This window comes from Panicum hallii, chromosome 6 (genome assembly GCF_002211085.1).
Source record: "Panicum hallii strain FIL2 chromosome 6, PHallii_v3.1, whole genome shotgun sequence".
In the NCBI taxonomy this organism is placed as follows: domain Eukaryota; kingdom Viridiplantae; phylum Streptophyta; class Magnoliopsida; order Poales; family Poaceae; genus Panicum; species Panicum hallii.
The window spans coordinates 5,599,274-5,626,323 of record NC_038047.1 but is presented as its reverse complement, the minus strand read 5'-3'; the positions used below and the strand labels follow the sequence as shown (position 1 = coordinate 5,626,323).

The 27,050-nt window shown below is 47.2% G+C and overlaps 4 protein-coding genes and 2 pseudogenes across 4 annotated transcripts; all 6 read left to right on the top strand.

Moving 5' to 3' along the window:
* Window positions 1–5,189: 5,189 nt before the first annotated feature.
* LOC112896356 (reticulon-like protein B23) lies at window positions 5,190–8,768 on the top strand. The gene is made up of 4 exons (XM_025964298.1): window positions 5,190–5,479; window positions 7,497–7,638; window positions 8,025–8,094; window positions 8,214–8,768. The coding sequence occupies exons 1-4, from the start codon at window positions 5,244–5,246 to the stop codon at window positions 8,327–8,329; spliced, it is 564 nt and encodes a 187-aa protein (XP_025820083.1). The 5' UTR covers window positions 5,190–5,243; the 3' UTR covers window positions 8,330–8,768.
* Window positions 8,769–10,435: 1,667 nt separating this feature from the next.
* On the top strand, window positions 10,436–12,975 carry LOC112898564 (3-hydroxyacyl-[acyl-carrier-protein] dehydratase FabZ-like). Its single transcript, XM_025966902.1, has 4 exons — window positions 10,436–10,777; window positions 10,888–10,948; window positions 11,830–11,974; window positions 12,446–12,975. Exons 1-4 carry the CDS (start codon window positions 10,570–10,572, stop codon window positions 12,695–12,697), a joined length of 666 nt encoding a protein of 221 aa, XP_025822687.1. The 5' UTR covers window positions 10,436–10,569; the 3' UTR covers window positions 12,698–12,975.
* An 836-nt stretch (window positions 12,976–13,811) lies between these two features.
* On the top strand, window positions 13,812–15,231 carry LOC112898567. Its single transcript, XM_025966903.1, has 3 exons — window positions 13,812–14,144; window positions 14,624–14,903; window positions 15,038–15,231. The coding sequence occupies exons 1-3, from the start codon at window positions 14,046–14,048 to the stop codon at window positions 15,046–15,048; spliced, it is 390 nt and encodes a 129-aa protein (XP_025822688.1). The 5' UTR covers window positions 13,812–14,045; the 3' UTR covers window positions 15,049–15,231.
* A 1,947-nt stretch (window positions 15,232–17,178) lies between these two features.
* On the top strand, window positions 17,179–18,018 carry LOC112896649. The gene is made up of 2 exons (XM_025964699.1): window positions 17,179–17,295; window positions 17,390–18,018. The coding sequence occupies exon 2, from the start codon at window positions 17,429–17,431 to the stop codon at window positions 17,882–17,884; it is 456 nt and encodes a 151-aa protein (XP_025820484.1). The 5' UTR covers window positions 17,179–17,295; window positions 17,390–17,428; the 3' UTR covers window positions 17,885–18,018.
* On the top strand, window positions 18,016–20,850 carry LOC112898055 (annotated as a pseudogene).
* Window positions 20,851–22,649: 1,799 nt separating this feature from the next.
* LOC112896648 lies at window positions 22,650–25,098 on the top strand (annotated as a pseudogene).
* Window positions 25,099–27,050: the final 1,952 nt, after the last annotated feature.

Genomic DNA, 27,050 nt, shown 5'->3' with positions numbered 1-27,050 from the left:
GGAATGTATGACTAGTCCACGAAATGGTCGTACTGAGCTTGCAAGTCAGATATATGTAAGCTAAATAGTGTGAATCATGTCCTTTAGTCAAGTTAGTTGCAGATTGGTAGTTGAATGAACCTGATAAGTGGAATTATTCTGTGTAGGAGGATATGGTTGCAGAGAAGGAAAGAGAACCAGAAGAAGGTGAACCACAGAAGTCTCCCACTCAGATTGTTGCTGACAGTCTTAGCTAGATCAGTCGTTCATCAACCTTCCTTCCAAACATGGGTGTGATTCCAGTGTCAAAGACTGCCCGGTCTACATCAGCCACGGAAGCACGACTGCGTTCTCAGTTTGAGGCCACAATCCAAGCAGAAAGAGAGGAAGCTGCTAGGAAGCAAGAACAATTGGAAGCACAAATTCAAGCTCAACAAGCCTCACTTGTAGCAAACCAAGCTGTGCTTCAAGAAAACCAATCTTTGCTATGCCAGACCCAAGAAGAGGTGAAGGGGATGCAGACCAAGTTTGAAGAGACTAATGCACTGCTGCAAGCTGTGCTGAATCTTCAGAAAGATACTGGAGGTAGGTCTACATGATGTTTGAGTTGATGATGCCTTTTGCCTAGTCTTTTGCTGCATTGCCCGAACAGCAAACTTTATCGTTGTTGGAACTATGTGCACTCTGTGGTTGGAAACTTATGTCCACCTTATGTGCATCAGTTGGTATGTTGGAACTTTGTGTGATGAAACCTGGAACTTGTTAATTGTGTGATGTTTGAACCAGTGCGTAATGTATTATGCTTTGGAGTGTATGTGGATGATGGTTTCGTTGTTATGTGTGTGCTTCTTGACCTGTGATGAGAGTCATGGAAAATCTGTGCTCATGGAATGAAGTTTTTTTTGTGACAACAGTGAGGCGTCTCAAAATGTCTCGGCAACGGTTGACAGGCATACATCACATGACATAACATAGTCGTCATGAATTCTGCATAGGAATATATGATGATATTAGATCGTCACAACAATATTACTAAATAAGGGTCCGACCACACAATTTTCGACGATTTGACCAACACTATGTGACAGTTACAGTCGTCATATAATGTCAACAACATAAGACGTAATAATATACCGTCACATAAGGTCCTACATTATGTGACCGTTTATCATTTTATCGTCACAAGGTACATTTTGCGACAGTCTTTCTGTGATGACCCTCATGACGGTGGATTTTTGTCATACGATTCTTTCTATGACCGTTCCTGTATTTTCCATGACCATATCATTTTGTCTTGAAAATCGAGATTTTTTGTAGTGCTTGCGGTTCTTCTTGTTCCACCCGCACCACGCCAAGCTTGCCTGCTATCGTCCTTGCTGAAGTTGGCTCAGACGGCCTCCTCACCCGAGGCGTGGCTGGTCGTGATATCAAACAGCTTCCGCATCGAGCGCGGCTGATTGCGCCCAAGCTCGTGCACGAGCGACTCATTTGTCGTCCTGCTATGAAGGCGCCGATCACGTCGGCATCCTCCACATCAGAGAGGTCATTGCACTGCTTGGAGAAGTGGCAGATGTACTCGCGCTGAGTTTCTCCTACCTTTTGCTTGCAATTTTGGAGGTCTCAGGAGTTACCTGGGCGCACGAATGTACCCTGAAAGTTGCCGACAAACACTCGGCGTAGATCACTCCAGGAGTTAATGTAGCCCACCAGCAGGTGCTCGATCCACACGCGTGCGCTCTTGGCGAGGTGGAGGGGGAGGTACTGGATGATGAACAGCTCATCTTCAGCTTCCCCCATCCGGCACGCCATGCGGTAGTCCTCCAACCAAATACTGGGGTCAATGTCCCCCGCGTACGTGGTGAGGTTCGCCGGCAGCCGAAAGCGTGCCGGGAACGGAACCTATTGGATGGACCTTCCGAACGCCCGAGGCCCCCGATGCTCATGGGTCGGGCTTCGGTCATCGTTATCGCTGCCACGCCTCCAGCCACAGTCCTCCCAGACGCAAGGGTTGGCAAGCGCCACCTCCTCGCGCTCACAGTTGCGGGCATTGATGATGTTGCGGGCATTAACACTGCCCCCGAGCCTGCTCCGCACTGGGGGCATTGCGCGGCTCTGAGCTGCGCCAAACCCTCGGCTAATGGCTATCGCGGCATGCCGCTAGAACTGTGGCGCCCACTGTGGGCCCCGCGCCCTGCGGCAGGTCACCACGAGGCGCGCTTGACGCGGCTCGCTCGTTGGGACTCCAGTAGCTGCTGGCCGCCGGGCGTCTTCTATCCTCGGAGCTATTGGCGTGATGGCACGCCGCCACTTCGAGCAGCACGCGGAGCTCGTCCATGACGCGCTCCCCCTCCGGGCTCGCCTGAGGCGGTACTGCCCGCATCACCGCCGCCGTCGTGGCAACGTTCTGACTTGCTTGAGGGAAGTAGGGCGTATCGTGTTTATCACGTAGGATCCTGCTGTTGACTGCCCTAGCCCTGCCATGCGCACCACCGACGTGCGGCGCGTGACCGTCGGGCGTGCATTGGTCGCGTGCATGCATCGCGCTCGCGCTCCTTGTCCGCTGCACAGGCTTGCGCACTCTCGGCCCTTTCCTGCTCGTAAGTGACCTGCTCCTCCGACGTGCGCAGCACCGGCAGGTGATTGGGCTTGTCGCCTTCCCCTCCCGTCGGGTCCATCCCCACAGGGTGCACCATGTTGCACTGCCGCGAGGGGTGACTATCCTCGCCGGGCGAGGACTCGGAGCTTGAGTCGCACGACTCCCCCTCAAGGAGGTCGTGCACCAACACGGGGGCGTAGTCCGCGGTCCCAAAGAATCGCGAGCTCGGGGTTGCACCCTCCGCATGCGCTTCATGATCTCCTGCTTGTAGAGCGTTGCCACGTTCCTCAGCCCAAACAGGAGAGGCATGCTGGGGTCCCAGAAATCGCTTTCTGGGGGCATAGGCTCGTCCCCCGTTGTTTGGGAGAGAACATTGGCCAACACATAGAAACTACGCCGGCACTCCTCGGGCTCGGGCTCATGCCCGAGGTGGGCGTCGATGTTCCGTGCTAGGGCGTCGGTGCCCACCACGAGGGCGCCTCCCTTGACGGCAGAGGATCCCACCGCGGATGGGGTAGGCACCTCCTGTGCCTCGTTTCTTGCACCGCTAAGGTGGAGGTGGCCGAGCTGGTAGGCCACAAACTCCAGGCTTCTGAAGTGGATGGCCTAGTTGGGACAAAAGGTGGGGACGTACCTAAGTCCTCCAGTGCAGCCAGAGGCGAACTCTAGGCCCCAGAAGCGGACGGAGTCCTCACAGGCTCCGGCCGTCGCGTTGACGCCTTGGGCCGCCATCGAGCGATCACGTGGTGGTGAGAGTGCATGACTTCCCCTACCTGGCACGCCAACTATCGGTGTTTCAATCACCGGCTAGTAATTTGCGTCGCGGTTCTCAGTGGCTTGATGGCTAACAATCGAAGGCAAGGATTTAGATCGGTTTGGGCAAAAGCCCTACGTCCAGTATGGGGTGGCTCACTTAGTGTTCCGCACGTTGGAATGCTGGGTGCTTACAACAGGACGCTTGCAAGCGGTGTGTGTGTCTGCTGTATGATCGCGTGATCCTATCTCGAGAAGGCCCAGCTCCGCATTATATACATGGAGGGTTGAGCTACATTGCGTGAAAGAGGGGGTGCTCTTCCCCCCGGGGTTGGCTGCCCTACACGTGTCCTACTGGGGCCCACGTCCGTTCGTGCTCCGCCCCCTGCCGAAGTCAAGTCCCTCTCATCCGGTCCACAGCGCCGCCTGACACGTCCTTGGTAACGTCCTCCATCCCCTGTCTGTCAGGGGATGGCACCGTTCTCCTCGTGCCCCGTCCCCCTGATGCGTCGGGGGTGGGCCTCTCGCCAAGTTGGCAGGCTCCCTCCTCCTCTTCGCTGGTCGGAAGGTCGGGTGCCTGGGTTCGGCGGCCACCGGGTTCGTGGTAGGGCCCGCTACCTTGGCGGGCCTACCTTCCCTACGCCTGGCCGCGGAGGGGATCTGGCACGATCCGTCACATCGCGCTGATGGAGTGGTGGTGCAACCGGCACACCCGCCGGTCGCAACGTCATGATGGCCCGTCAGATCCGGGGTCTCCCGCCGGTCCTCCGGTTCGTAGGCGGCGCCCCTCCCTGGCTGTCGGGGGAGGAATACGCGCACGTCTTATCATATCTTGGGGAGTTAATGCCCCACCACGCCTTCCTCAGGAAGCCATGCGCTCGGTCTCCCTGCCGAGGCTGGTTCGTCCTCCCGACCCCCGCTTCGGCGCGAGGGATCGGGAGGGCTCGACGTGGCCCATGCCCGGCTGCTCCCGAGCTTGGGCGCCGCTTTGCGCTACTGGGCCTGCTCCGGCCGCATTCAATGCTTTACCAGGCCGAGCCGCCTGATATCGTCCGGGTAACCCTTGCTTAGGCCCTTGAGGGCCGTACTTTGGGGTACCTGTTGCCTATGACCCCGTCATTTAGATTGTAGTAAAGTTCATATAATTAAAGCAATATCAATACCAAGAAAATAATTGCATAGAGAGGGTATGGAGCCAATCAAATGCTTAAGTAGATGTTACTTTTGAGGTTCCAATGCATTTGCATTTATTGAGGATCTAGGCAACCAAATAAACAGTGCGGTCTTCAACCATAATTACTATAGTTAATTAGGGTAACCAAATGCGGTCATTTCTCACTGCTAGTAATATATCTAAAATTTTCTAAATAAATATTCTTTTAAGGAATGGAGGGAGTATGTCTTATGCTGACCGCTTGCTTCTGCAGGTGAATGCATTGCGGCCACGTTGGGGTAAGAAAGAGAAATGACTCACTCGATTTCTCGTTGGATGTATCTTATCCAAACTCCAAACAACACATCACAACAAACACGTGGTATTTAACTTTCCTGAGTGATTTTTTGGGCTCTTCTCACTCGGTTTTCTTACTATGAAAGATTGTTGCTTTTCTAGATGATAGAAATTGTTGTATCGCTCAGATCTCGTTTTTATATTTAATATTGACATGTCACTATCTAATTGGTCTAAAAAGTGAGTGATAACCAGAAGGAAAATCATCCCGTGAAAATATCCACCGTTTCATCCCTACTCCTAAATCACGGAATGAATGGGCCATGCATGAGAAACGTCTAGGCCCAGTAACACAAAGACTCGGACCAGCCCAGCCCATAAAAGATGACAAAGTCACAACCCGGTGGACCAGGACAACTGAAAAGGTACCGGTCCAACAAGGCGGGCACGACACGAGACGCGCCGATGGACCCCACCGGCGGCGGCGGCGGCGACGGCGACCCCGCGGCGGCGAGGGGGAGCGGAGGAGGAGTGGGGACGGGGGCCGGGCGGTGGGCGGTGGGCACGGTGTGCGGGGGCCTGGTGTACTACCACTGCGCGGTGCGGCACGCCAGCGCGGTCTCCCTCGCCGCCGACGTCCTCCTCGTCCTCCTCTGCTCGCTCTCCATCCTCGGCCTCCTCTTCCGGCACCTCCACATCTCGTGAGCTCCCGTTCCCTCGCTTTACCCTGCTCTTCGTCGTCTCCTTGCCGCCCTCCCTCCGCCCGCTCCTCGGTCGAAGCAATTCTGCCTTTCTTGGGTCGTTGATTGGTTCCTCTTGCTGGTAGTTATGATGATTAGGTGTGATGCTTTCTCCAGGGAACTTGATTTCTCTGCGTTCGTAGTAGCAAAGTAGTGCTAGTAGATCATGTTGGCAATAGTTGCTGGTGGATAGTAGATGATGCTAAAAAAGGGGAAAGGAGGTAGGCGACTAAGAGGAGAGCGCATGACCGATTGAACTATGGATCCCTGAATTTAGATTTTTTTTCTGTAGGAAATTGACTATTGGTATGAAGTAGCCCATGCAAGTGGAAATTAAATCAAAATGTAGTACCAAATATCCATTCTATTTTGTGTAGAAACCTACATCAGATAGCTGGAGTAGGGAATACACAAACTAAAACTCGGGAAGAAGGAATTAAAGAGCATAGCTATTCTCGAGTTATGTCACTTGCTTATCATATCCAGCCAAGACAGTATTGCTTCTGATTGCTTTTGGATTGCATACTGAATTGAATAGGATACTTCAATCACGAGCTCATGGCCATCGCACTTTCTTGAGGTGTTTATACCAACAGAAAATTGCAGTGAACACTTCAAATTGCTATTGATTAATTCCTATTAAACTAATTCAGCGTACTGGCTGTTGATTTCTTTTTCCCTGCCAGCAGTCCAGCATCAGTTTCCTACTACTACTTTGTGATGTACGTTATCCCTGCACAAAAATGTTCGCTCATCAATAAGTGAACAGGTTCTGAAGCTGCTTATAGCTAAAGTACAGTGGAACACAAACTTAAAGCTGCTCCCTCTTGCCTCTAGACATTTCCTCCTGCTGTTTGGCCTCAAAATGTTATGCTTAGCAGATTAGGCCTGATGGTTTGACTAGGATTCTTGATTTCTTGGTTGATAGTAGTGGCTAATGGTGGTAGCTCCTGCTGGTGGCTTAGTAGATTATTCTAAAAATGGAGAAAAGCTGAAAAGGGATAGGCAAGTGAAGAGGAGCAAATCAACTAGGGATCCCCAATTGTACTATTTTGGCAAAAGTTTATTGGTATGGATATGAAATGGTCTATACAAATATAAAATTCATCGAGTTTGACCTTATTGTTGAAATCAGAACGAATATATCCTTTTCTTGTTGCATGGTAAACTCAGTGCTAGCAACTAATTTCGTTAGGTAGAAACCAACTGACTCAGTTTGTATGAATGTGCTAGAGCACATGAAAATGTCTAAAAGGTTGAACTGAAACACACAAATATTCAATGGATTTTAGAAAAAAAAAGGTGTTCACAACTCGATACCATGGCATATACGGCAGCTTAGCTTGCGTACAACGTTATTTATACCCTGGCAAGAATTTGGTAGATACTTCTGCACCAGTTTTACTTCCATTATGTTTGAATTTTCTTATTTGATTGATTAGAGATTTAAAATATGGCAACTATCCACCAGTGCTTGACCTAATTCACTTTCTTGGGGTGCTTCTGCCAAAAGAAAATTGCATTGAGCACTAAGTTTGAATTTTAACTCAGATGTAGTCCTGCTAAACTAACGCTATTTTATTGGCTGTTGGTGCTTTCTCCCTGTTGGCACTAATTTCCTACTTCATGAGATACTATATTCTCCAAGTATCACTAGTCACTAAAACAGTAAGCTTGTTTTCAAAAAGAGGGCTTTGATGTACAGTAAGCTTCTTTTCAAAAAGAGGGCTTTGAGGTACCTTATAATTTCGGATGGTTTGTTGTTGTTAATTTCCTGATAATTTTGTTTGTTGGCGGCAATTTCTTTACCTTAGCAGTGGCAACTGGCAACTTTATTGGTCAATTAACTGACAAGTGATGATTGCCATGCAATTTAGTTAGACTCTATTTTACAAGTTACTTGTGTTTTATATCATTTATATAAAATTAAAGTTCCCATTGCAGTGCCTCATTTTGCCTTTAATGGTTTTGCATATAGGGTGCCTGTGGATCCTCTTGAGTGGCAGATTTCTCAGGAAATGGCAAATAGCATCGTTGCATCCTTGGCTAATACCGTAGGTGCTGCTGAGTCCGTGTTAAGGGTGGCTGCAACTGGACATGACAAGAAGCTGTTTTTCAAGGTATGTGTCATAAGTCATAACTTCTTTATATGTGGTCCCTGTAGATTTTGAGATAAAGAAATGTTGAAATTCTATGATATTCATGTTGCTAGTTGCCTAGCTAGTGTTTGTTAAGACTACAACTTGTTGTCATTTGAAGTACAGTAGGTGGTCAGTGGTGAAGTCACATTTTTCCCTGCTGTTCTCTGATATGCAAGTTGAGTAGAGAAACGAGAAAAGGCACCCTTATGTTGTTTAAGTGCAGTTCTTTGTTGATCTGTGCGAATTTCTTATTCTCTGGCTTGCACTGATCTACAAGACTACAACCATTTTCTAGAGAACAAAATCAGTTTGATTCTCCCTCTGCTTACATATCCTCTGGCTTACAGTGACCTACAACCTTGCAGGTGGTTTTTACATTGTATTTTCTAGCAGCTTTGGGGAGAGTGGTGTCAGGAGCTGCAGTTGCTTATGCTGGTAAAAATCATAGCAAACTTTCCCCTGCTCTCTGTTTTCGTTTAGATTTCCTTTTATATGAGAAATTCAGCACAAAAACTAAATTATGACTTATGACTATGTTTTGTTGCCATGACCAGCACTATGTATCTTCTGCCTCTACATGTTTGCACAGAGCACCGATCTGTTTGATCAACTTCCTTCCTGGCTACCTGTGGGAAGGGATTCATTGGGCAGTGTTCAGGATACCGCGTGATTTCCACATGTACATGGACTCCAGCGCTCTTCTTTTTCGATTCCTTCCTCTTGTACATGGTCCTGCAGGCTAATAGCTTGAACTATGGCATCTATGGTGCCTCTACCCAATATTTTAGCAACTGTGGAGTGAAATGGCCTTTGTATATCATGATACATTTCCAACTTGCTAATGATGTCCCTTGTATGTTACCATCTAAGTAAGTGCAGATCTCTCTGGCTAGACTTGATCTCATGATGCATGGTTGGTCATGAGATGTGGCCTGGTGTGTTTTGCTTGTCACAGGTGACCTGGGCCGCCTGAACCTGCTGTTGCAACGGTGGCTATGAGATTGCATTGTCTGTTGTTCTTGTAATCTGAATAGAGTAGCTTTTCACCACATAATAATGCTTATGCATGTAGAAGCATCACGTTTTATCTGCCAGATTGATTTGGTCCAGCTGTTGCTTCCACGTTATTCTGAAAAGGAAATATTATAAACACCACGATGATTTAAATGTGATGGTGATGATGCTTATGATGGTGGTTAATGCTTATGATGGTGATGATGCTGTCTGTGTAATTTCATGGGGCTCTTCAAGGCTTGCATGCTCATATGGAGAGAAACTAACTTAACAGGCAGCATTTGGTTATGAAGATTATAATCTTGTTTTTGGATAGGAAAGGGTTTTTTTATAAGAGTTAGGAAAGGGTTAGAGACCCAAAAAATCTAATCCGCAATATGAAGGGATTAAAATAAGCCTAAAAAACTGGTTAATTTCGATGTACAATTCCGTTCAAAAAATCTTTCCTTTTTGAAATGTAAAAATAATTTTTTTTTTTGAAAGGATAACATAACCCACCTGATGACGTGTGGCTAACAAGATCCATTCTTTGCCGATAGCTACAAGACATTGTGGCTTATTTAGTCTAGCCCATGGCCTTTTAGGCGCTATTTTTCTCGCATCCTTTTGTTTCTATTGATGAGTTGTGATTATTGAAACGAAGAAGTTAGCTATATTAGTCTCTTTTTTTTTCAAAAATTATGGTTAGTGACAAATTAAATTGGATAAATGACATTAGTGTGGGTGTCGCCTATTTCTTAATTCTGGACTTCTTTTGATAGAGATGTGAATTGATAAGTGGATGTCACCTGTTTGTACCCATATTGTTTGACGTCGTTGATGAGCCCTTGACATAAGTATAAATTGACAATAGTGGACAATACGTAGTTTATATATAGTTGTCTCCTAAGCCCGAATATAATCTTTACAAATAACACACTAAGTAACGTAACCAGGCTCCTTTGAAGTTACCATGCGTCGGTGTTTTACGTCAAATCTACCTAAGGATACCCTAAGATAGTAAGATTGTAGGTAGGGTATCGCCGAGATCAGAAACTCAAAGGTGCAAGCAACACAAGGTTTAGATAAGTTCAGACCAAGTGTTGTGTAATAACGTCTTTGTATTATCTTGGATTGGATATTGTTTGGAGGGGGTCCCTGCCCGCCTCTTATACTCTGGGAGATATTATATTCTAGGAGATAGGGTTACTGGTATCCTAGCTTAGGAGTTCTACGTGAGTATAACTCGATTACTTTCCTTCTGTACCAACTAGTTCTACTCCATTCCGAGTATATTACATCAGATAAGGTACGAGACATACCCATCTCTTATTCTAGAAATATCTATACTACGTCAGCAGTCCAGCAGTACCGGGTGTGGCAATAGGTATGCACCGGCCATTTGCACTTGTTGTACTTGTTGTAGAGTGCTCCCTTCATTTAAATTACTTGTCACTTTAGCCTTTATCTTAAATCAAAGTTGTCTAACTTTCCCAAGTTTCTAGAAAAAAAACACCCACATACAACATCAAATTAGTTTTATTAAATCAATCATCAGATATATATTGATAGTATATTATTTTATATTGTGAAAATTTACATATTTTTTATGAGTTAAAATGAAAAGAGTACTTTTAAAAAAAACAAGAGCGTTACACCGAAGAAATAAGCAAGAAACACCTTCTAAAGAATTAAAAGAAAAATATTTTTCATGTAGCTGGCTAGTGACAGAATGAAATGGCAAGAGCCAAGTAGGCGTACATTCCAAAGCAAACTAGCGAACAATCTGAAACGGAGCTTCCCAAAGCAAAGCCCCCACAAAACCTTGCCATCCTCGTTCCTATCGCCATCTCCTCCTGCTCTCGCCTCGCGCTCGCTCCCCCCGCGCATCGTGCCATCCGCCACCGCGCCGCTCCAATGGAGGCCGCCGCCGTGCCCAGATCCGCTGCCATCTGCCGCGCCGCGCCCGCGGTCCAGGCCGCGCGCGCCCTGGCCCTGCCCCGCCGCGCGCTCTCCGCGTCCGCCGTGGCGGCCCCGGCGCCGCGGCGCCTCGTCCTCGCCGCGCGCCGCGCCGCCGACGGCGACAACGTGGAGACGGCGCCGGAGGTGGTCCCCATCGAGAAAAGTCGGTCCCTTTCTTCCTCCCTTACCGTGGTCCTCCCGTCGCGTCTGCGCTCTTCCTGCCGATTGGGTTTCGCTAAGCTTTTCGTGCTGCTTCATGTTTGCGTGCTGCAGGGTTCCCTGCCTTCCCGAGCGTCATGGACATCAACCAGATCCGCGAGATCCTCCCACACAGGTGAGTGCTGGTCGCTTGCTTTTCTTTCTCTTGTGGTTGCGCAATACATGTCTGGCATTCACGGCACAACTTTTAAGGCTGATGCAATGCATTCTGGTATCATTGAAATGTTGAGCATACACATTGGCCTACCAGAAGATGTGGTCCATTCACTTGCGTCTATGAACATTGTAGTGCTTTTACTCTGTTATATCACACCTAGAGATCTCTCCGGTTTGTAAAGGTCCATTGATTCATGCCCATGTGCATAAGGCATAGTTCAGCACATTGTTAAGCAGCTATCCAGGGTTTGGAGTTGCAGCAATAATTAGGATTGTTTGGCCTCCTTGTGCGTTGATGTAGATTCAATTTTGTTCTATACGATGGAAAGAAGCAATAAGAAAATATGGTGACAGGCAGGGCGGATAGTAGCTGTAGAACTGTAACATTCTGCAATTACACCTGACTGCTTACTGAAAAAGTCCCAAGTAGGATTTTGTAAGGGCTGTTGTAACTTCACTACTGTCTTGGCTGTGGGGGCTGCTGTAGTCACCACAATTCCATATCCACATCGACCCCTGATACATAGTACATTAGTACTTTGCTGCATGCCTATACGGATTCTGGATATTTGATTTGTGTCGTTGTACCGTATGCAGCTGTACTCTGTATCTCGTGTATATCTGCAACAAGTTTTACTTGCTACTGTAAATAATTGAAATATTGAATATCCAAAATGGAAATTGAGCACCATGGCCGTGGCCCTTTGAATTCACAGCATGTTGTGATCTGGAGATCTATAAGCATTAGATTGAACCAACTAGGCAACTACACTCTTGTTTGATATGTATTTTTTTTAGAAAAAAACTATCTAATACTATGCATGTGGATGTGCATGTTAGGTTCCCATTCCTTTTGGTTGATAGAGTAATTGAATACAAGGCAGGAGAATATGCAGTGGGGATCAAGAATGTTACGATAAATGATAACTTCTTCCCAGGACATTTCCCTGAACGCCCAATAATGCCTGGTGTTCTCATGGTTGAGGTAAGCATTGACTCACTCTGTTGCTGTCCTTGTTAGTGTATCAATCCTGTTTAGTGTGTGGATCTTACTGATCCCTAATAGTATAATTTATTTCTCTTTACAACATCACCAGAGCAGTCTGTCAATATTTAGCCTAGTGAAGGATAACTGTATGCCTAATCCTGGAATTATGTATACCATGACTTCGTTTTGACAAAGTTCTTGGTGTCAAAGCATGGTGTTGGAATGCCCTTGAGCACAATTTGTCCATTTCCATGTTGCAACAGTCTTTCAGAAGTAGCCATAAATAAACAAAATTTAATTATGCAATTTTCTTCATATGTATATGCTTCATGTTTAGTTCAATGAAAGTTGCCTTAACCAAGTTGATATGTATATAGTTGCCTGCTTTACCGCATAGTATGTATCTTGCTGACCACATGCCTGGATTCAATAACTGACATTACAAATGACTTGTACCTTTATCCACAGGCTATGGCCCAGGTTGGGGGTCTGGTGATGCTGCAACCTGAAGTTGGTGGATCTCGAGACAACTTCTTTTTTGCAGGGATTGACAAAGTTAGGTTCCGGAAGCCAGTGATTGCTGGGGACACATTGATCATGAGAATGACTCTGACAAAGTACCAGAAGAGATTTGGACTTGCAAAGATGGAAGGAAAAGCTTATGTCGGTGGTGACCTAGTTTGTGAGGGGGAGTTCCTCCTGGTCAGCGCAACTGAATAGTGCAAAGATACCTAGCACCGCCTGATTCTCTTCCAGAGTCATTGGCTAGGGTGGGACCAGGTTAGTTTCTTGAAGGAATCAAGTTTTGAGCTAAACATACAATCGGCACTTGAGGCAATCCTTTACCTGTTGTTAAGTGTGTTGAGTCCATGTTCACGCGATTTCTATCGCCTACTAGAGCTGAATCTAGCTCTGTTGCTGTTGTAATACAGGATTACAGTATCTGAGGTAGTTGTTTGATGGAATAAACAATGATAGTTCGATCATGCTTCCTGGAATTTCTTAGTGGATACCTCCTCTGCAATGTGACCAGTTTCTCAAATTTGCCGTATATGTTCCAGCATAGTATGGGTCAAATTCTTTCATTTCTCAAGCATTCAAGATATGTCGGGGGTTAAATTCTTTTTGAAATTTCTTGGATTTTTATAGTTTGCTCACATGGCAATTTATTATGACTTAATGCAGCTAGCGTGAGAAGGCATGACTGCATATAGTCCTGGTCATGGTTTTGCACATTCTTTCATCATAATAAAAACCGTGCAGCTTCCAGGAATTGTCACAAATGGGGACTACAAATAAGTACTTTCTTTCTGAGAAATTTCTTTCTGATTTCTGTGAGAATTGTTGTGGAAATTGAATTGTTTCCTACTGTATTCCTGCGATCCAGAGTGGACCTATGCCATTTGGTTCGTTAGCTGCCAGGTTATTGTTACTGGCACAGTCCTTAAAAAACAAATGTTATTGGCTCCAGCGTTGCCTTGAATTGTTCGAATGCTCCTAGCCTGTGTCTGACCATTGGAGAGTAGTATGAGATATCATGTGGTCATCTTTGGCATTTGTCAATGCTACGTGTCATCCTGGTTGGAAACAAGGAAAGCTTCAAATGAAGATGCATCACTAATCATTATTTTTTGTTATCCTCAGCAGCGGCTTTGCTGACTCAATATATATGACAACCGCAGCACAAGTAGTCTTTGTTTTCTGTCACAAACAATTGCAATGAATAAAATAAAAAAGAGCGACAAAGATGTCCTCAACCAAGGGCAAGTATCACAAGTTCACAACGAGCATAAAAGTCAACTAGAACTGGTCATCACTGCGAAAACGTTTAAAGTACCTACGAATTTGCGAGGCACTAATCCAGATCCAGGTCATTTGGGTTTGCTGGTCAACTCTTGCCCGGACGCAATTAGGAGGCGAATCCGGGTCGATTAAGTTGGCCCAAACACCTCACTATATACCCAAATCAAGGAAAGATGAAGGTTGCGAGAGTGCCTTGAGCTTTCTTCAGAAGTTCAAACTAAGGGGATTGGATACTGTCCTTTTGAGTTCTCCCTGTTTGGGTTCCATGGCTAATCTTGTGGCGGTGAACATAAAGAGGAAGGATGCAGAGGTGGCCAGCCATGGATTCGCCATCTTCCTTGATCCCAAGAGGATCAAACTACAGGTACGGCAACTGGCAAGTGATGCTCTACTAATATGCTGGTAACTTTTAAGCGTACCGGTAAGTTATAAACAACAGATTTGCGTTTTAAATTAAAGCTGCAGTAGCATATGGAACAGTTCGGGGTGTGATTTTCTTGTCCTTGATGAATTGAACTGTTTCTTGTGAAAATCTTGTAAAATTCAGATCAGAATGTTTCTTGGGAACTCCTCTAAACAAACTGTCTTGTCTGGGGGTTGTCTTGCGCATTTCAAGTTCCTAGTCCTATGTACAGCACTATAGTAGCCTGTGCCTGTTCGTTTGTGGTTTCAGGATCCCTGTGAAAAAAAAGTCATCCACATGGCAAGATACCGAATTCAGATCAGAATGTTTCATTGCTCTGCTGTCAAATGGATCTTGATGAGGGAAATATAATAACGCAGCTAAAACACTGTGATCACTAGCTCATGATTCCGTGTTTCCTCTCCCCTTGCTTTCATCAGGATGCGGTTGAGATTCCTGAAATGATGGAAGAAGAGAAACCACTTGCAGATTCAGATGCTGGAGCTCCACCAGCTAATGTGCATCCAACCATGTCCATGCCTTCACTGTCGCCGCCAACTCAGGGCCAAGAGGCTGCTGTCCACGACAACACCGTGAACACTGAATCTGGGAGTCAATCCTCAGAACCACCACCATTCAGCGCAGACCAGGCGGAACCGATGGATGTCGAGGACCATGCCCGGCAGCCGCAGCTGGGCAACCATCCTCAGTTCTGGTCAGGTGAGTAAGGCCATTCAGACATTCAGTCATTTGGCTAATGTAACCATAGCTGTGGCCTTTCACAGTCAAAAACTGGAGAAGGTTTGTCAGGTGATGAAAGATACTGATGAGTGATGTTATCCTACAAACCGCAGGTTTCTTCTGATGACTGGCACCCCCAAGTCATGCAACAAGCGCTGCTGCTGTTCAATTGAGTTCAGGCTTCGTCACCGGCTAGATGTGTACATGTTAATGGGTTACATTTGCTGATGCAGTAAGCCAGTATGTAGCTACCTGACGATGTATGTGCTGTTTGCGATGTATGCCAAGTCTTCGGTTCGTCATGGCATGCAGTTTCTCTGATAGGGTAATCGTGTAAGCATATGATGGTTGGTAGTAGTTTTAGCCCTGACCAGGAACCTTCTGAAGGCATATATATCTGATTTTAAACAGAATGGAATTCAACCCTCGTGTTTTACTTAAGGGAAAAATCCAGTTTATTTTTTTATTAAATACGCAGGAGAGCATTAAGAAAGAAGAAAAAAATCCAGTTTACACCATCGAACTATTACAAAAGTTTGATTTTCACTTTCAATAATAAAATCGGACCATAATGACCATCAAATATCGAAACCGGTCAAGTTTAGCCCCTTGGTGGTTTTAAAGGTGGTTTTGTATTTTTTTAAAAGAATTAAAAAAATCCATTTAAATCTAAAAATAAAAAATATTTTAAATCAAAAAATATGAAACTAGTACCAATATTTTTCTAAAATAATAGGCATAAATATAAACAAATAAATATTAGAAATATTTAAAAAATTAGATATGAATACTACTAGAGTGCCAATAAATAGATTATATTTTTAGAAAAATACTAGCACTCGGATTCTATTTTTTTATTTAAAACTAATTACTTATAAAATTTTTAGTTTATTTATTCAAAAAATAGGCATAAATAGAAATAAATAAATACTAGAAATATTTTAAAAAATTGGATCTAAATACTATTAGAGTGCCAATAAATAGATTACATTTTTAGGAAAATACTGGCACTCAATTTTATTTTTTTATTTAAAATAAATTATTTATAATTTTTTAGTTTAAATTTGAATATTTTTAATTTTTACAATATTAAAAAGTACCCTGGAAATCATCTAAAGGATTACATTTGTTCGGTTCCGTTGATAATTCGGTGGTGTAAGCTGAACGTTTTCTATTTAAGCACCTAGTTAGAATTGATCCTGGCCCAACCAGCTCAGCAACCGCCAGATATTGGAAAGCCCACGGCATGGGCTGCAAGGCCCAGACCCAGCAGACTCACGTCGTTGCCGTTGGTAGTTGGGTCGAGCCCCTCCATGACAACTGCGTTCTAGTCTTCTCAGTCTTCCACACTTCCTAGACCTAGTTAAGGCGGCGGAATGGCGCGACCACGCACGAGTTCAGGCAGAGGAGCCCCAAGCGGCCGAGCCAACGACCGCCGCCGAGGCTGGAACCAGCCGTTTGGTAGCCTGTGGCCACAAGCCGGCTAAGATCAAGGTAACTCGTCTTCCCCCTAATTGCCAGACCCCCGTCTCGATCCTACTCTGAACAAATTGCATGCCGTGTAAGTTGTGTTGTATGCAACTAATTTTGTAGCATTTTTCTGTTCTGCGTGATGATGAAGATCTGAATTCCAACATCAATTGGCACCTGTTGATTGCATTTCGTGTCACGAAACATATTGCGTATAGCTCGTCTTCCTATCAAATTGCAAGGCTAGTCCATGACACCGTATCTCTATAACATCTGATCCCACAGCTAGCTGCCGTGAAGCCTTGCTGCCTATTCATAGTAGTCGAGTATGGCACTGCACACTGCTCTTTGGTTAACTATATGAACTTGCCGGCATCCATCAAGTGTATATGCTTGAGGCACCAACTAACCGGTGCTGCTACTTTGCTCCCGTCGTTCTGGAGAAGCCACCGCAAAGCCATGATTCCAGGTGGTGCCTCTCGCCATCAGAGATTCTGTCATGATAGTCAAGGCACAGCATCACTCCAGCGTGGTGCCCACCCAACAAACTAAAGCAAGATGCATGGTTCTGTTTTCCTTTTGGTGGATATTTATCATTAATGATATCGTACTAAGATGATCCTTTGCAAGCGTAACGAAGGAAGGGAAAAAGTTAAAAAGAATGATTCATTGGAAGGCCTTGGTCACCAACTCAGCTGATGCCTGATTGTAGGGCCACCGACGCCGTCTAGCCTATTTATTCCCTCGATCTAGCACCTTGCTTTGCTCGCCATCACTGTCTGCTCCTCCATATGCACAACCGCTGGCACGAGCTATTTTCTAGCAGGCCAGCAGTGGCCGCGAAGTAACTTTGGCTTGCATAATTTTCGTAACCGAATTCTCCTCGCTCCTTTCCACATGGGTGAGCACCGGCAATGCTTAAGTTTAATTTGTTTATCTATTCTGTTCCTTGCCACATTTATTTGACCGTAACTATTTGCTCTTCTCTCGTGCAGCATTCCATTCTTAATCGAGTGTCTTGGGGCCACGGCGGCATGGAGGCTGCCGCCATCAACGCGGCCCTATGGGTGGTGGGCAAGGCGCTGGCCCCCGTCAACGACGGCCTGCTGGAGGCATGGGCGGCCACCACCGGGCTCGCCCCAAACATCCGCGAGCTCAAGCTGGAGCTGCTCGTCGCGGAGGGGATGCTGGACAACGCCCGTGACAGGGAGCCCCGTAGCCCCGCCCTTGGGACGCTGCTCCACGAGCTCCGTCAGCTGGTGTACGGCGCCGACGACGTGCTCAACGAGCTCGACTACTTCCGCATCCAGGACGCGCTCGCGGCACCTACCATGCTGCCGACACGCATGGTCGCGGCTGCGTCCATGGCCTCGTCCGCGATGCTTGCTACACTGCCAAGGCTGTCGGTAAAAGATTCTCATGCTGCCCCCTTCCATGTGTCCAAGATGATTCTCGATCTGGCGTGTCGGAAAAGGAACCACCAAAATTGAAGTTTGATAGGGTGGGGATATCTAAAAAGGTGAAAGACATCATAGATAAGCTCAAGCCCGTATGTGCCAAGATCTCCACTGTTAGTACTGAGCTACTAGCCTCCAACCCTACTACCCAACAACACAATGCCATGGATCGACCTAGAACAACTCCATACATTATAGAGCCCACATTATATGGGAGGGACACCCAGAAGAAGAGTATAGTAGAACACATTATCCATGGTGAATACTCTGAAAATAAGCTTACTGTGCTTCCTATTGTTGGCCCGGGGGGTATTGGAAAGACAACTTTCACACAACACGTACATCAAGAAGTTAAGAGCCATTTCCATGCCGTAGTTTGGCTATGTGTCTCTCAAAATTTTAATGCTGCTAGCTTGGCACAGGAGGCTGTAAAAAAAATACCTACAAGTAAAGGTGAAAAGGAAAGTAGTATTGACCAAGAGCTAATTGAGCAAAGATTAAAAGCTAAGCAGTTTTTGCTTGTGTTGGATATGATGATGTGTGGACACACCATGAGGATGAGTGGAAAAAACTGCTAGCACCATTTAGGAAAGGGGAAGAAAAAGGCAATGTGGTTATAGTGACAACTCGAAGTCCTGAGGTTGGAAATATGGTTAAGACAATTGATTATCCTATAGAAATGGGTCGTTTGGAAGCTGCAGGTTTTATGAAGTTAAATTTGAGGCATGTATATTTGGTGATGATCAACAGCCATGGAAAAGCCATCCTGAATTATTTGATGTTGGAAACAAAATAGTGGGTAATTTGAAGGGCAACCCCCTTGCTGCAAAAACAGTTGGGAGATTACTAAGAAACAGACTTTCTTTGGACCATTGGACAATAATTCTAGAAAGCAAAGAATGGGAGCTACAAACCAATGACAATGACATTATGCCAGCTCTAAAGCTTAGCTATGATTATCTTCCTTTTGATCTAAAGCAGTGTTTTTCATATTTTGCTTTGTTTCCTGAAGATTATGAATTTGGAAGCGAGGAGTTAATTCACTTGTGGATAGGACTAGGTATATTGCATTCATCAGATCATAACAAAAGAATTGAAGATATTGGGATGAGCTATTTAAATGACTTGGTTAATCATGGATTTCTTAAGAAGAATGAGAAAGATGATGGTTCTTCTTATTATATTGTCCATGACCTACTACATGAGCTAGCAGTAAAGGTTTCATCGTATGAATGCCTGAGCATACGTAGTTCTAGTGTGAGATCTGTAAAAATACCCCCTTATGTACGTCACTTGTCTATCATTATAGAAAACACAGTGGTCAAAGATAGAATGACTTTTGAAAATTTTAAGAAGGAAATGATTGCACTAGGTAAAAGGCTGAAAGTTGAAAACCTACGTACTCTAATGTTGTTTGGGGAACACCATGGTAGCTTTGTCAATATTTTTGGTGATTTGTTAAGGGAAGCTAGAGCCTTTCGTACTATTTATTTGTCTGGATTGTCATATAATGTGGACAAGGATATGTTGTTCAACTTTTCAAAGCTTGTCCATCTTCGCTACCTAAGGATCAAGTCAGTTTGGAATGCCGACCTATGCTTCCCTACTTCTTTGGTTAGACTTTATCATTTAGAGGTCCCAGATCTAAAGGAATGGATAGGTTCCTTTAGATTAAAAGGACATATCAGCAACCTTGTGGAGCTGCGTCATTTTCTTGTCCCGTACTATTATGAGCCTTCCCTTCATGCTGGTATATATGAGGTGGGAAAACTAGAGTTCCTTCAGGAGCTAAGGAAATTCAATGTGAGAAATGAAAATGGTTTTGAGCTGAGTCAACTTGGAAAGTTAGCAGAGCTTGGAGGGTCACTTCAAATTTGTGATCTTGAAAAGGTGCAAACAAAAGAGGAAGCTGATGAATCAAAACTGATACACAAAAGCCGGTTACACAAACTAGAATTAGAATGGAATATCAGTAGGACCAACAAGGATCCTACACGGGAAAAGGATGTTCTTGAAAGTCTCAGACCACATAGCAATCTTCAAAATCTATGCATTAAAGGGCATGGAGGTATTAATTGCCCAACATGGCTAGGAGCAAACCTTTGTGTTAAAAATTTGGAATATCTTGAGCTTCATAACATGCCTTGGATAGATCTTCCACCGTTGGGAGATATGTTTTTGGTTGATGAGTCTGGTGAAGAGCACCTGTGTTGTACACAAAGTCCAATCTTTAACAACTTGAAATTTCTAAGACTTAGTTGTATACAAAGATTAAGAAAGTGGGCTGTGAGCTGCCCACACTCTGTGAGGTACCAAAATCTGAAAAGGCTAGAACTGACTAAGACAACAAACGTGGAAAGCAGCTGTGGTGGAAATGGAGCTCGCTATTTCTTCAATCATTTAAAGGTGCTCATCATTCATGATTGCCCTGAATTGTTTGAGGTGCCATTTTTTCATCCTATTTGCTGCCAACAAGAAGCGCCCTGGCTTGGTTTCCTAGACTAGAGAAGCTTTCTATTAGAGATTGTCCAAAACTTTTGTCCTTGCCTCCTATTCCTTGGACGCATGTCCCGTGTTATGTTGCTATAGAAAATGCACGCTCAGCTTTCAAGGACCTAGACTACCGAAATAATGGACCTGAGGTGAGCTTGAGAATTGAAGGCAATGGTGTTTCAGATAGCACGTTCTGGAAGATGTTGGATTTTAATAATCTAATTGAACTAAAAGAACTGGAGGTGCGTAGATGCCCTCCTCTACCTTTGGATCAGCTCATGATGCTATCATCCCTGAAAAAACTGGTGATACGGGAGGGTGAGAATTGTTGGCCCGTAGGTGAGAGCCATGTCAGATACCAGTTCCCAGTTGAATCATTCCATGTCGGCAGCTATGGTGGCAGTGGGAAGCAGCTGACAAGGCTATTGTCTTGCTTCCCCAAGCTCTTCTTAGAACCAGTCCTATGATCTCTCACACTCACACACTGAGATAACTCGTGAGCACAAACAGCAGATGATGGCGACGAACGCCTCGGCCGCAGGACGGCCTATATGTTGGCTGTTATTCAAACTCAAACGACTCGAGAAGAATACACCCAGGGATTACATGCCTTTTAATAGCCCTTCGGCGACGCATGCAGCGCCCACGCAACGCACTCGTCGAACTTCACGCGCACGTACGCGCTCTCCTGCCTGGCGAGACGGCCGTCTCCACGAGCAACAAACTCTTCCGTGAGAACCGATCTCCAGTGCTGATCCACAAGCTAGCTTGTTGCGCTCCTCCGCGGCTGCTGCCAACGGCCTTCTCCTGGCCATCCCTGCACTTCCCTAACAAACCTGCCAGCACGTATGCACAACGTGCTGGACTCAACCTAGACCAGATGCAAACGCGAGCATGAACTCATGCATCATCGTACACACTACAGACTCACACACATGCACGTCACGGCCACGAACACATGACGTGGTGTATTCTAACAAACTCCTCCGAAACCATGGCATCGCCGCACATCCTGACGTACAGGACGCCGGCTCCGAGCCGACTGTCGCGGGGAGCGCCCCTTCTTCATCTCCGGGGCCGCCGCACGCACACACGTCGTCGAGCCACCCGCCAGCCATGCACCCACACGAGCTGGGTTTATTCCTAACAATCTCCCCTTAAACCCAGCGCTGCCGACACCGAGCCTTCACAGCAAAGTTTGCTCCCCCTCGACGTCCGTAGTGGCCGCCATGGCAGCCTCCTTCTTGGGCATGCGGCAATCCCGGGCAAAATGACCCCGAATCCCGCAGTTGAAGCACTTGCCGATGGTCGACTTCTTCCATTCCTTCTTGTCCGCATCCGCGAGCAGAAGCTTGTCGGCCTGAACCCCGTTTGCCACCTGCGTGCCGATGATCTGCGCGCGCCGTCATGAACGCTCGTCGAACGCCTTCAGCCTGCCAAGCGCCTCCTGGAACGCCATCGTCTCGACGTTGCAGAACTGCTCAATGCCAACCACCGCCGGGTACAGGTGATCAGGCACGGTGTCGAGCAGCTTCTTCACCATGGTGACATCGTCAAGCGTGGACCCGAGACCGGCGAACTTCGCGGCCATGCCGCTGATCTTCTTGGCGTAGTCGTCCAGCGCGTCGCTGTCCACCATGCACAGCTTGTCGAACTCCCCCTTGAGCGTGGCGAGGTGCGCCGTCTTGACTCGATCCGCGCCGACGAACCTTGTCTTGAGGCTCTCCCAGACCTCCTTTGCCGTCTTCTTCGTCGACACTTGCATGAGGATGTCCTTCGGCAGTGCTTGGAGAAGTTGCGCCCGCGCCATCTTGTTCTTTTGCGCGTCCACCACGGCATCGCCCGACGGAGACATGGCCTCCCAGAGGCCCTGTGCGTCAAGGATCGCCTCCACCTTGATTGCCCACGCCGTGTACCCCGCCGGCGACAGCACCGGATATGACATGGACACCGTGCCTCCCGCAGCGCCGAGTGGAACCACCGCCATTGCTTCTTGCTCGAGGTAGTAGCGCAGGATCTTAGGCATACACGAAACCAGGCTCTGATACCAATTGTTAGAACTAGTCCTATGATCTCTCACACTCACGCACTGACGGAGTTATAAGATAACTCGTGAGCACAAACAGCAGATGATGGCGATGAACGTCTCGGCCGCAGGACGGCCTATATGTTGGCTGTTATTCAAACTCAAACGACTCGAGAAGAATACACCCAGGGATTACATGCCTTTTAATAGCCCCTCGGCGACGCATGCAGCGCCCACGCAACGCACTCGTCGAACTTCACGTGCACGTACGCGCTCTGCTGCCTGGCGAGACGGCCGTCTCCACCAGCAACAAACTCTTCCGTGAGAACCGGTCTCCAGTGCTGATCCACAAGCTAGCTTGTTGCGCTCCTGCGCGGCTGCTGCCAACGGCCTTCTCCTAGCCATCCCTGCACTTCCCTAACAAACCTGCCAGCACGTATGCACAACGTGCTGGACTCAACCTAGACCAGATACAAACACGAACACGAACTCATGCATCATCGTACACACTACAGACTCACACACATGCACGTCACGGCCACGAACACATGACGTGGTGTATTCTAACAAACTCCTCCGAAACCACAGCATCGCCGCACATCCTGTACAGGACGCTGGCTCTGAGTCGACTGTCGCGGGGAGCGCCCCTTCTTCATCTCCGGGGCCGCCGCACGCACACACGTCGTCGAGCCACCCGCCAGCCATGCACCCACACGAGCTGGGTTTTTTCCTAATAGCTCTCGGAACTAGGAATACATTCTTGTTGGAAACTGACAGGACTGGGCGTGATGGAGAAATCTTTGGATGAGAAGGTGGTCCTGGCAGTGGCACAGGATGGACAGCAGCAGCAGCAGCAGCGGCAGCGAGGAACAGAAAGGGATGAGGTGGAACGCTCGACGACAGCCAGGGAAGGACTAGTGCTCTTGCCCCCACAACTGCAGGTGCATGCTGGACATTTTCAATTGCCCAGGGCTGAGGCTCCACCCCAATTCACTACATGTTACAGGCAACACGGTAAGGGAAGCTGGAGGAGGGCTCCATGGTCTGCGCTCCCTCCGTGAGTTGCTCATAAACTCACGCCCCGAGTTCCTCTCCTTATATTCGTCATCCTCCTCTACTTGTTTCCCCTTCCCGACTTCCCTACAAAATCTCAATCTTGCTGACCTGGAGACGCTAGTGCCTCTCTCAAACCTCACCTCCCTCCACGAATTATTTATCAGGGGGTGTGGAGGTTTAAGAGCTGAAAAAACCAGCTTGTGGCCTCTCCTCACCCAAGGTAGCCTTAACAAGCTATCACTCTGGAGCACCCCCAATTGCTTCCTTGGCCCTGACCCTGAGACTGCATGGTCGCATCAGCAAGGGCTTCCATCAAAATTGGGGTACCTCGAGACGGATGACGTCGGGCAAGTCCTTGCTACGCCCGTCTGCAGCCTCCTCTCTTCCTCACTGACCAAACTAGACCTTTCGTGGGATTGCGAGGTGGAGCGCTTTACAGAGGAGCAAGAGATCAAAGGCCCTTCAGCTCCTCACCTCCCTCCGGCAACTCCAATTTCGCGGATTCTACCAGCTGCTGTGCCTCCCTGCTGGTCTACGCATGCTCCATAACCTCAAGATACTACAGATCATTTTATGTAAAAGCATACGGTCGCTGCCTAAAGACGGACTCCCGAGTTCACTGCAAGAATTGGTAATCCACGGATGGCCTGCCATAAAGTCGCTGCCCAAGGAGCCCCTCCCAAGCTCACTGCAAGAACTAAGAATCTCATCCTGTCCGGCCATCCTCCAGTCACTGCACAAGTACAGTATTCCAAACTCACTGCGATCATTGGACGTCAGAGACCACGAGTTGAAGGACCGAATGCGGTTCCGCAGGTTAAAAGGAACCATTCCAATATTGAGAATCTGAAGGTACGTACCAAACACTCTCCTGCTACTTTAATTCTGCTCCTCCCTGGTTCCAACACGCCAATTTTTTGCCTTAATTTTGTTAACCTCACAAGCATCATATCAATTGTCTTTTCACCTTTTTGCAAAAATTACTGCTGTATACGAGTAATCCACTTTTATATTGACCTATACAATGCAGGGCCCTTCTTGGAATTGCACATTCTTCTGGTGTCACAGGATTCGCTCTGTTTGCACCCATGGTTCCGAGTTGGCAAGCATGTACCTTCCACCGTGTACATAAAACTGGTTCGTATATGCAAAGTCGCCCCATGCATAGTCCCTGGCACTGCTTAGGACTCCAATCCTAGTCAGTTGATCTCCAGCTTTAATAGTGTTCGGTTAATTCATTTAAATCCCAGGCCAGCAGGCTGCTGTTCATGGCGGCACAGTGGACGCTACATCTGGTTTCTGGTAGCAAATGTTCAGAACAACCGGCGAAGAGCAGATGATGCTGGTAGATGCCGAAGCCGATGGCCGGCGGATATGCCTGCGGCAGCCAGGGCAGCATCCTCCCTTCTGGTCAGGTTAGTAAGGAGTTCTGACATTCAAGTATTTAGCTGAATATAACTACAGCCAAAGCTACCCTTTCATAGTACTATAGTAGAAATCTGGAAAAATGTTGTGAGGCGAAAGGTTATGATAAGTGTTTTTATCCTACAAACTGCAGGATTGTTCAGATGACTGGCACTCAACTCATGCAACAACACAGTTCAGCCTTTGTCACCTCATAGGTCCGTGGAGATATATCTCCAGCCTACATGCATGGACTTAAACCTATCTCGGAGATCATGGTTCATGAAGACATGGGCTCGACTCCCAACTGATGAAGACACGCCTTGATTCCCAACCGATCTCGACTCCCTGCTCTTGAAGTCATGACCCATGAGATCCGGGAGACTTGTGACTGCCTGCGGAGGAAGGACACAGGGCCTACCTATCGTGGACCTGTATACAGCGAACCTGACAAAACAGAGAAAGCAAATGACCATGATGCTGCACGTACCTGCATGTAATCCTCACTGGGGAACTCAGTTCGTCCACTCATAATACAATACATTCAAAAGGGCGACCCCTCAGAAGCTTATCCTGCTAGGGGGTCGTCGACTGGACGTAAGGTGCCTTATGGCCCTCAACCAGTATAAATCCCATGTCTTGCTCCTGGTGTCCTTTGCTTTATATTTGCATAGCACCATGACGTGTCTCGACTCTCGATGTTTAGTCTTATTTGCCAACCCATGTTTGTTTATAACAACCTTACGTATTGGTTTGAATTGCTTTACAACATGTAGTGTGCCCCAGAGAGCAAGTGTAGCTACTAGCTAACCATTATTATAAAATGAAAAAAAAAGGCTAGTATCACGCTCTTCATGCTTTTACAATGCTCAGTACATGTGTCTCGTAGGTACTCCCTCGGTCCCAGATTATTAGTCGTTTTAGCTTATTTAGATATATAGATTTTGCTATGCATTTAGATAAAATATATATTTAGATGTACCTAGAAAAACTAAAACGACTAATAATTTGAGACGGCGTATTTGGTTCCATCTATAGACCAACTTTTCTTCCTATACTCTTATTAGTTCCGGTACATATTATGCAATAGTTGAAACATATTTAACTTCCAACCACGAACCTTATGAAGGCACATTTATGATTTTTGCACAAAGATAATCTACAGATTTCCATCTCTCTATTCTTATCACTATTTCGAACATAAGTTAAACATGGAGTTAGCTCGTTTCTGTAACTAGGCCATAAACACAAGATATGTGCCCTAAAAAAGAAGTAAATTGCACTCCACGTCCTTAAACTTGTCTCGCAGTTTTACTTAGGTCCCTAAATTTTTAAATTATCCATTTGGGTACTTAAACCGTGTTAAGTGGTCCATCCAAGATTCCAAACGCACCACGCGAGCTTTCGGCAAATATTTAAAAAATCTACCTGCATAGTCTTATCTTCTTCCATTCACTCCTCTCTGTCCCTCCCTCTCCGATCTCACTTTCCTCTTCTCTGCCTACATTCCGACGAGCATCTCCGCCCGCCGGCCATGGGAGTAACTGCAATTGGGAGTAGCGGCTAGAGAGATGCTGGGATTAGGAATTAAGGAAAGCCCGCTGATTTGGAGTCCAATGGCAGCTTCTCTGTGGAGGTGGTGATTTGTGGGCAGAGGCGCCTAGGGAGCGGGAATGGGAGCTGCCCCTTGCGTCGTGGCGCGCGGGCGCGCGGCCCCTTGGGCGGCTGCAGCCACGCTATCCTCTGCTTCGACAACAGCGGGGTGCTCCGCAGCCGGTTCGCGGCGCTCCACGCTCGGCTGCCCGTCGAGGCGCACGCAGACGCAGCCTGCCGGCTCGTGTGCCACCGCTGAGCGCGTGGGCGCTCGTCACCGAGGCCTAGGAAGCCGTGCCGCGACCGCAGGACAAGGCTGCGGCGCGCTCGCCGCGGAGGCGGAGGCCCAGATCCGCCGCCTCGTCGCCACGATCGAGGCGCGGCTGCCCGGGCGAGCTCCGCGGGCAGCGGGCGCGAGCTCGGCAGCCGCCCGGGCGAGCTACGCGGGCGGCGCATGTGAGCTCGACGGCCGCCCGGGCGTGCTCCGCGGGCGTCGCGGCGGCCTCGCCATGCTGCGCCACCAACGGCGGCGCCACCGTCGCCCGCGGGTCCAGCGGGCATGCAGCAGATGGCGGAGCGCGCGAGCCGCAACGCGGCCCGGGTCAGCGGGGCCCCTGACTGCGCGGC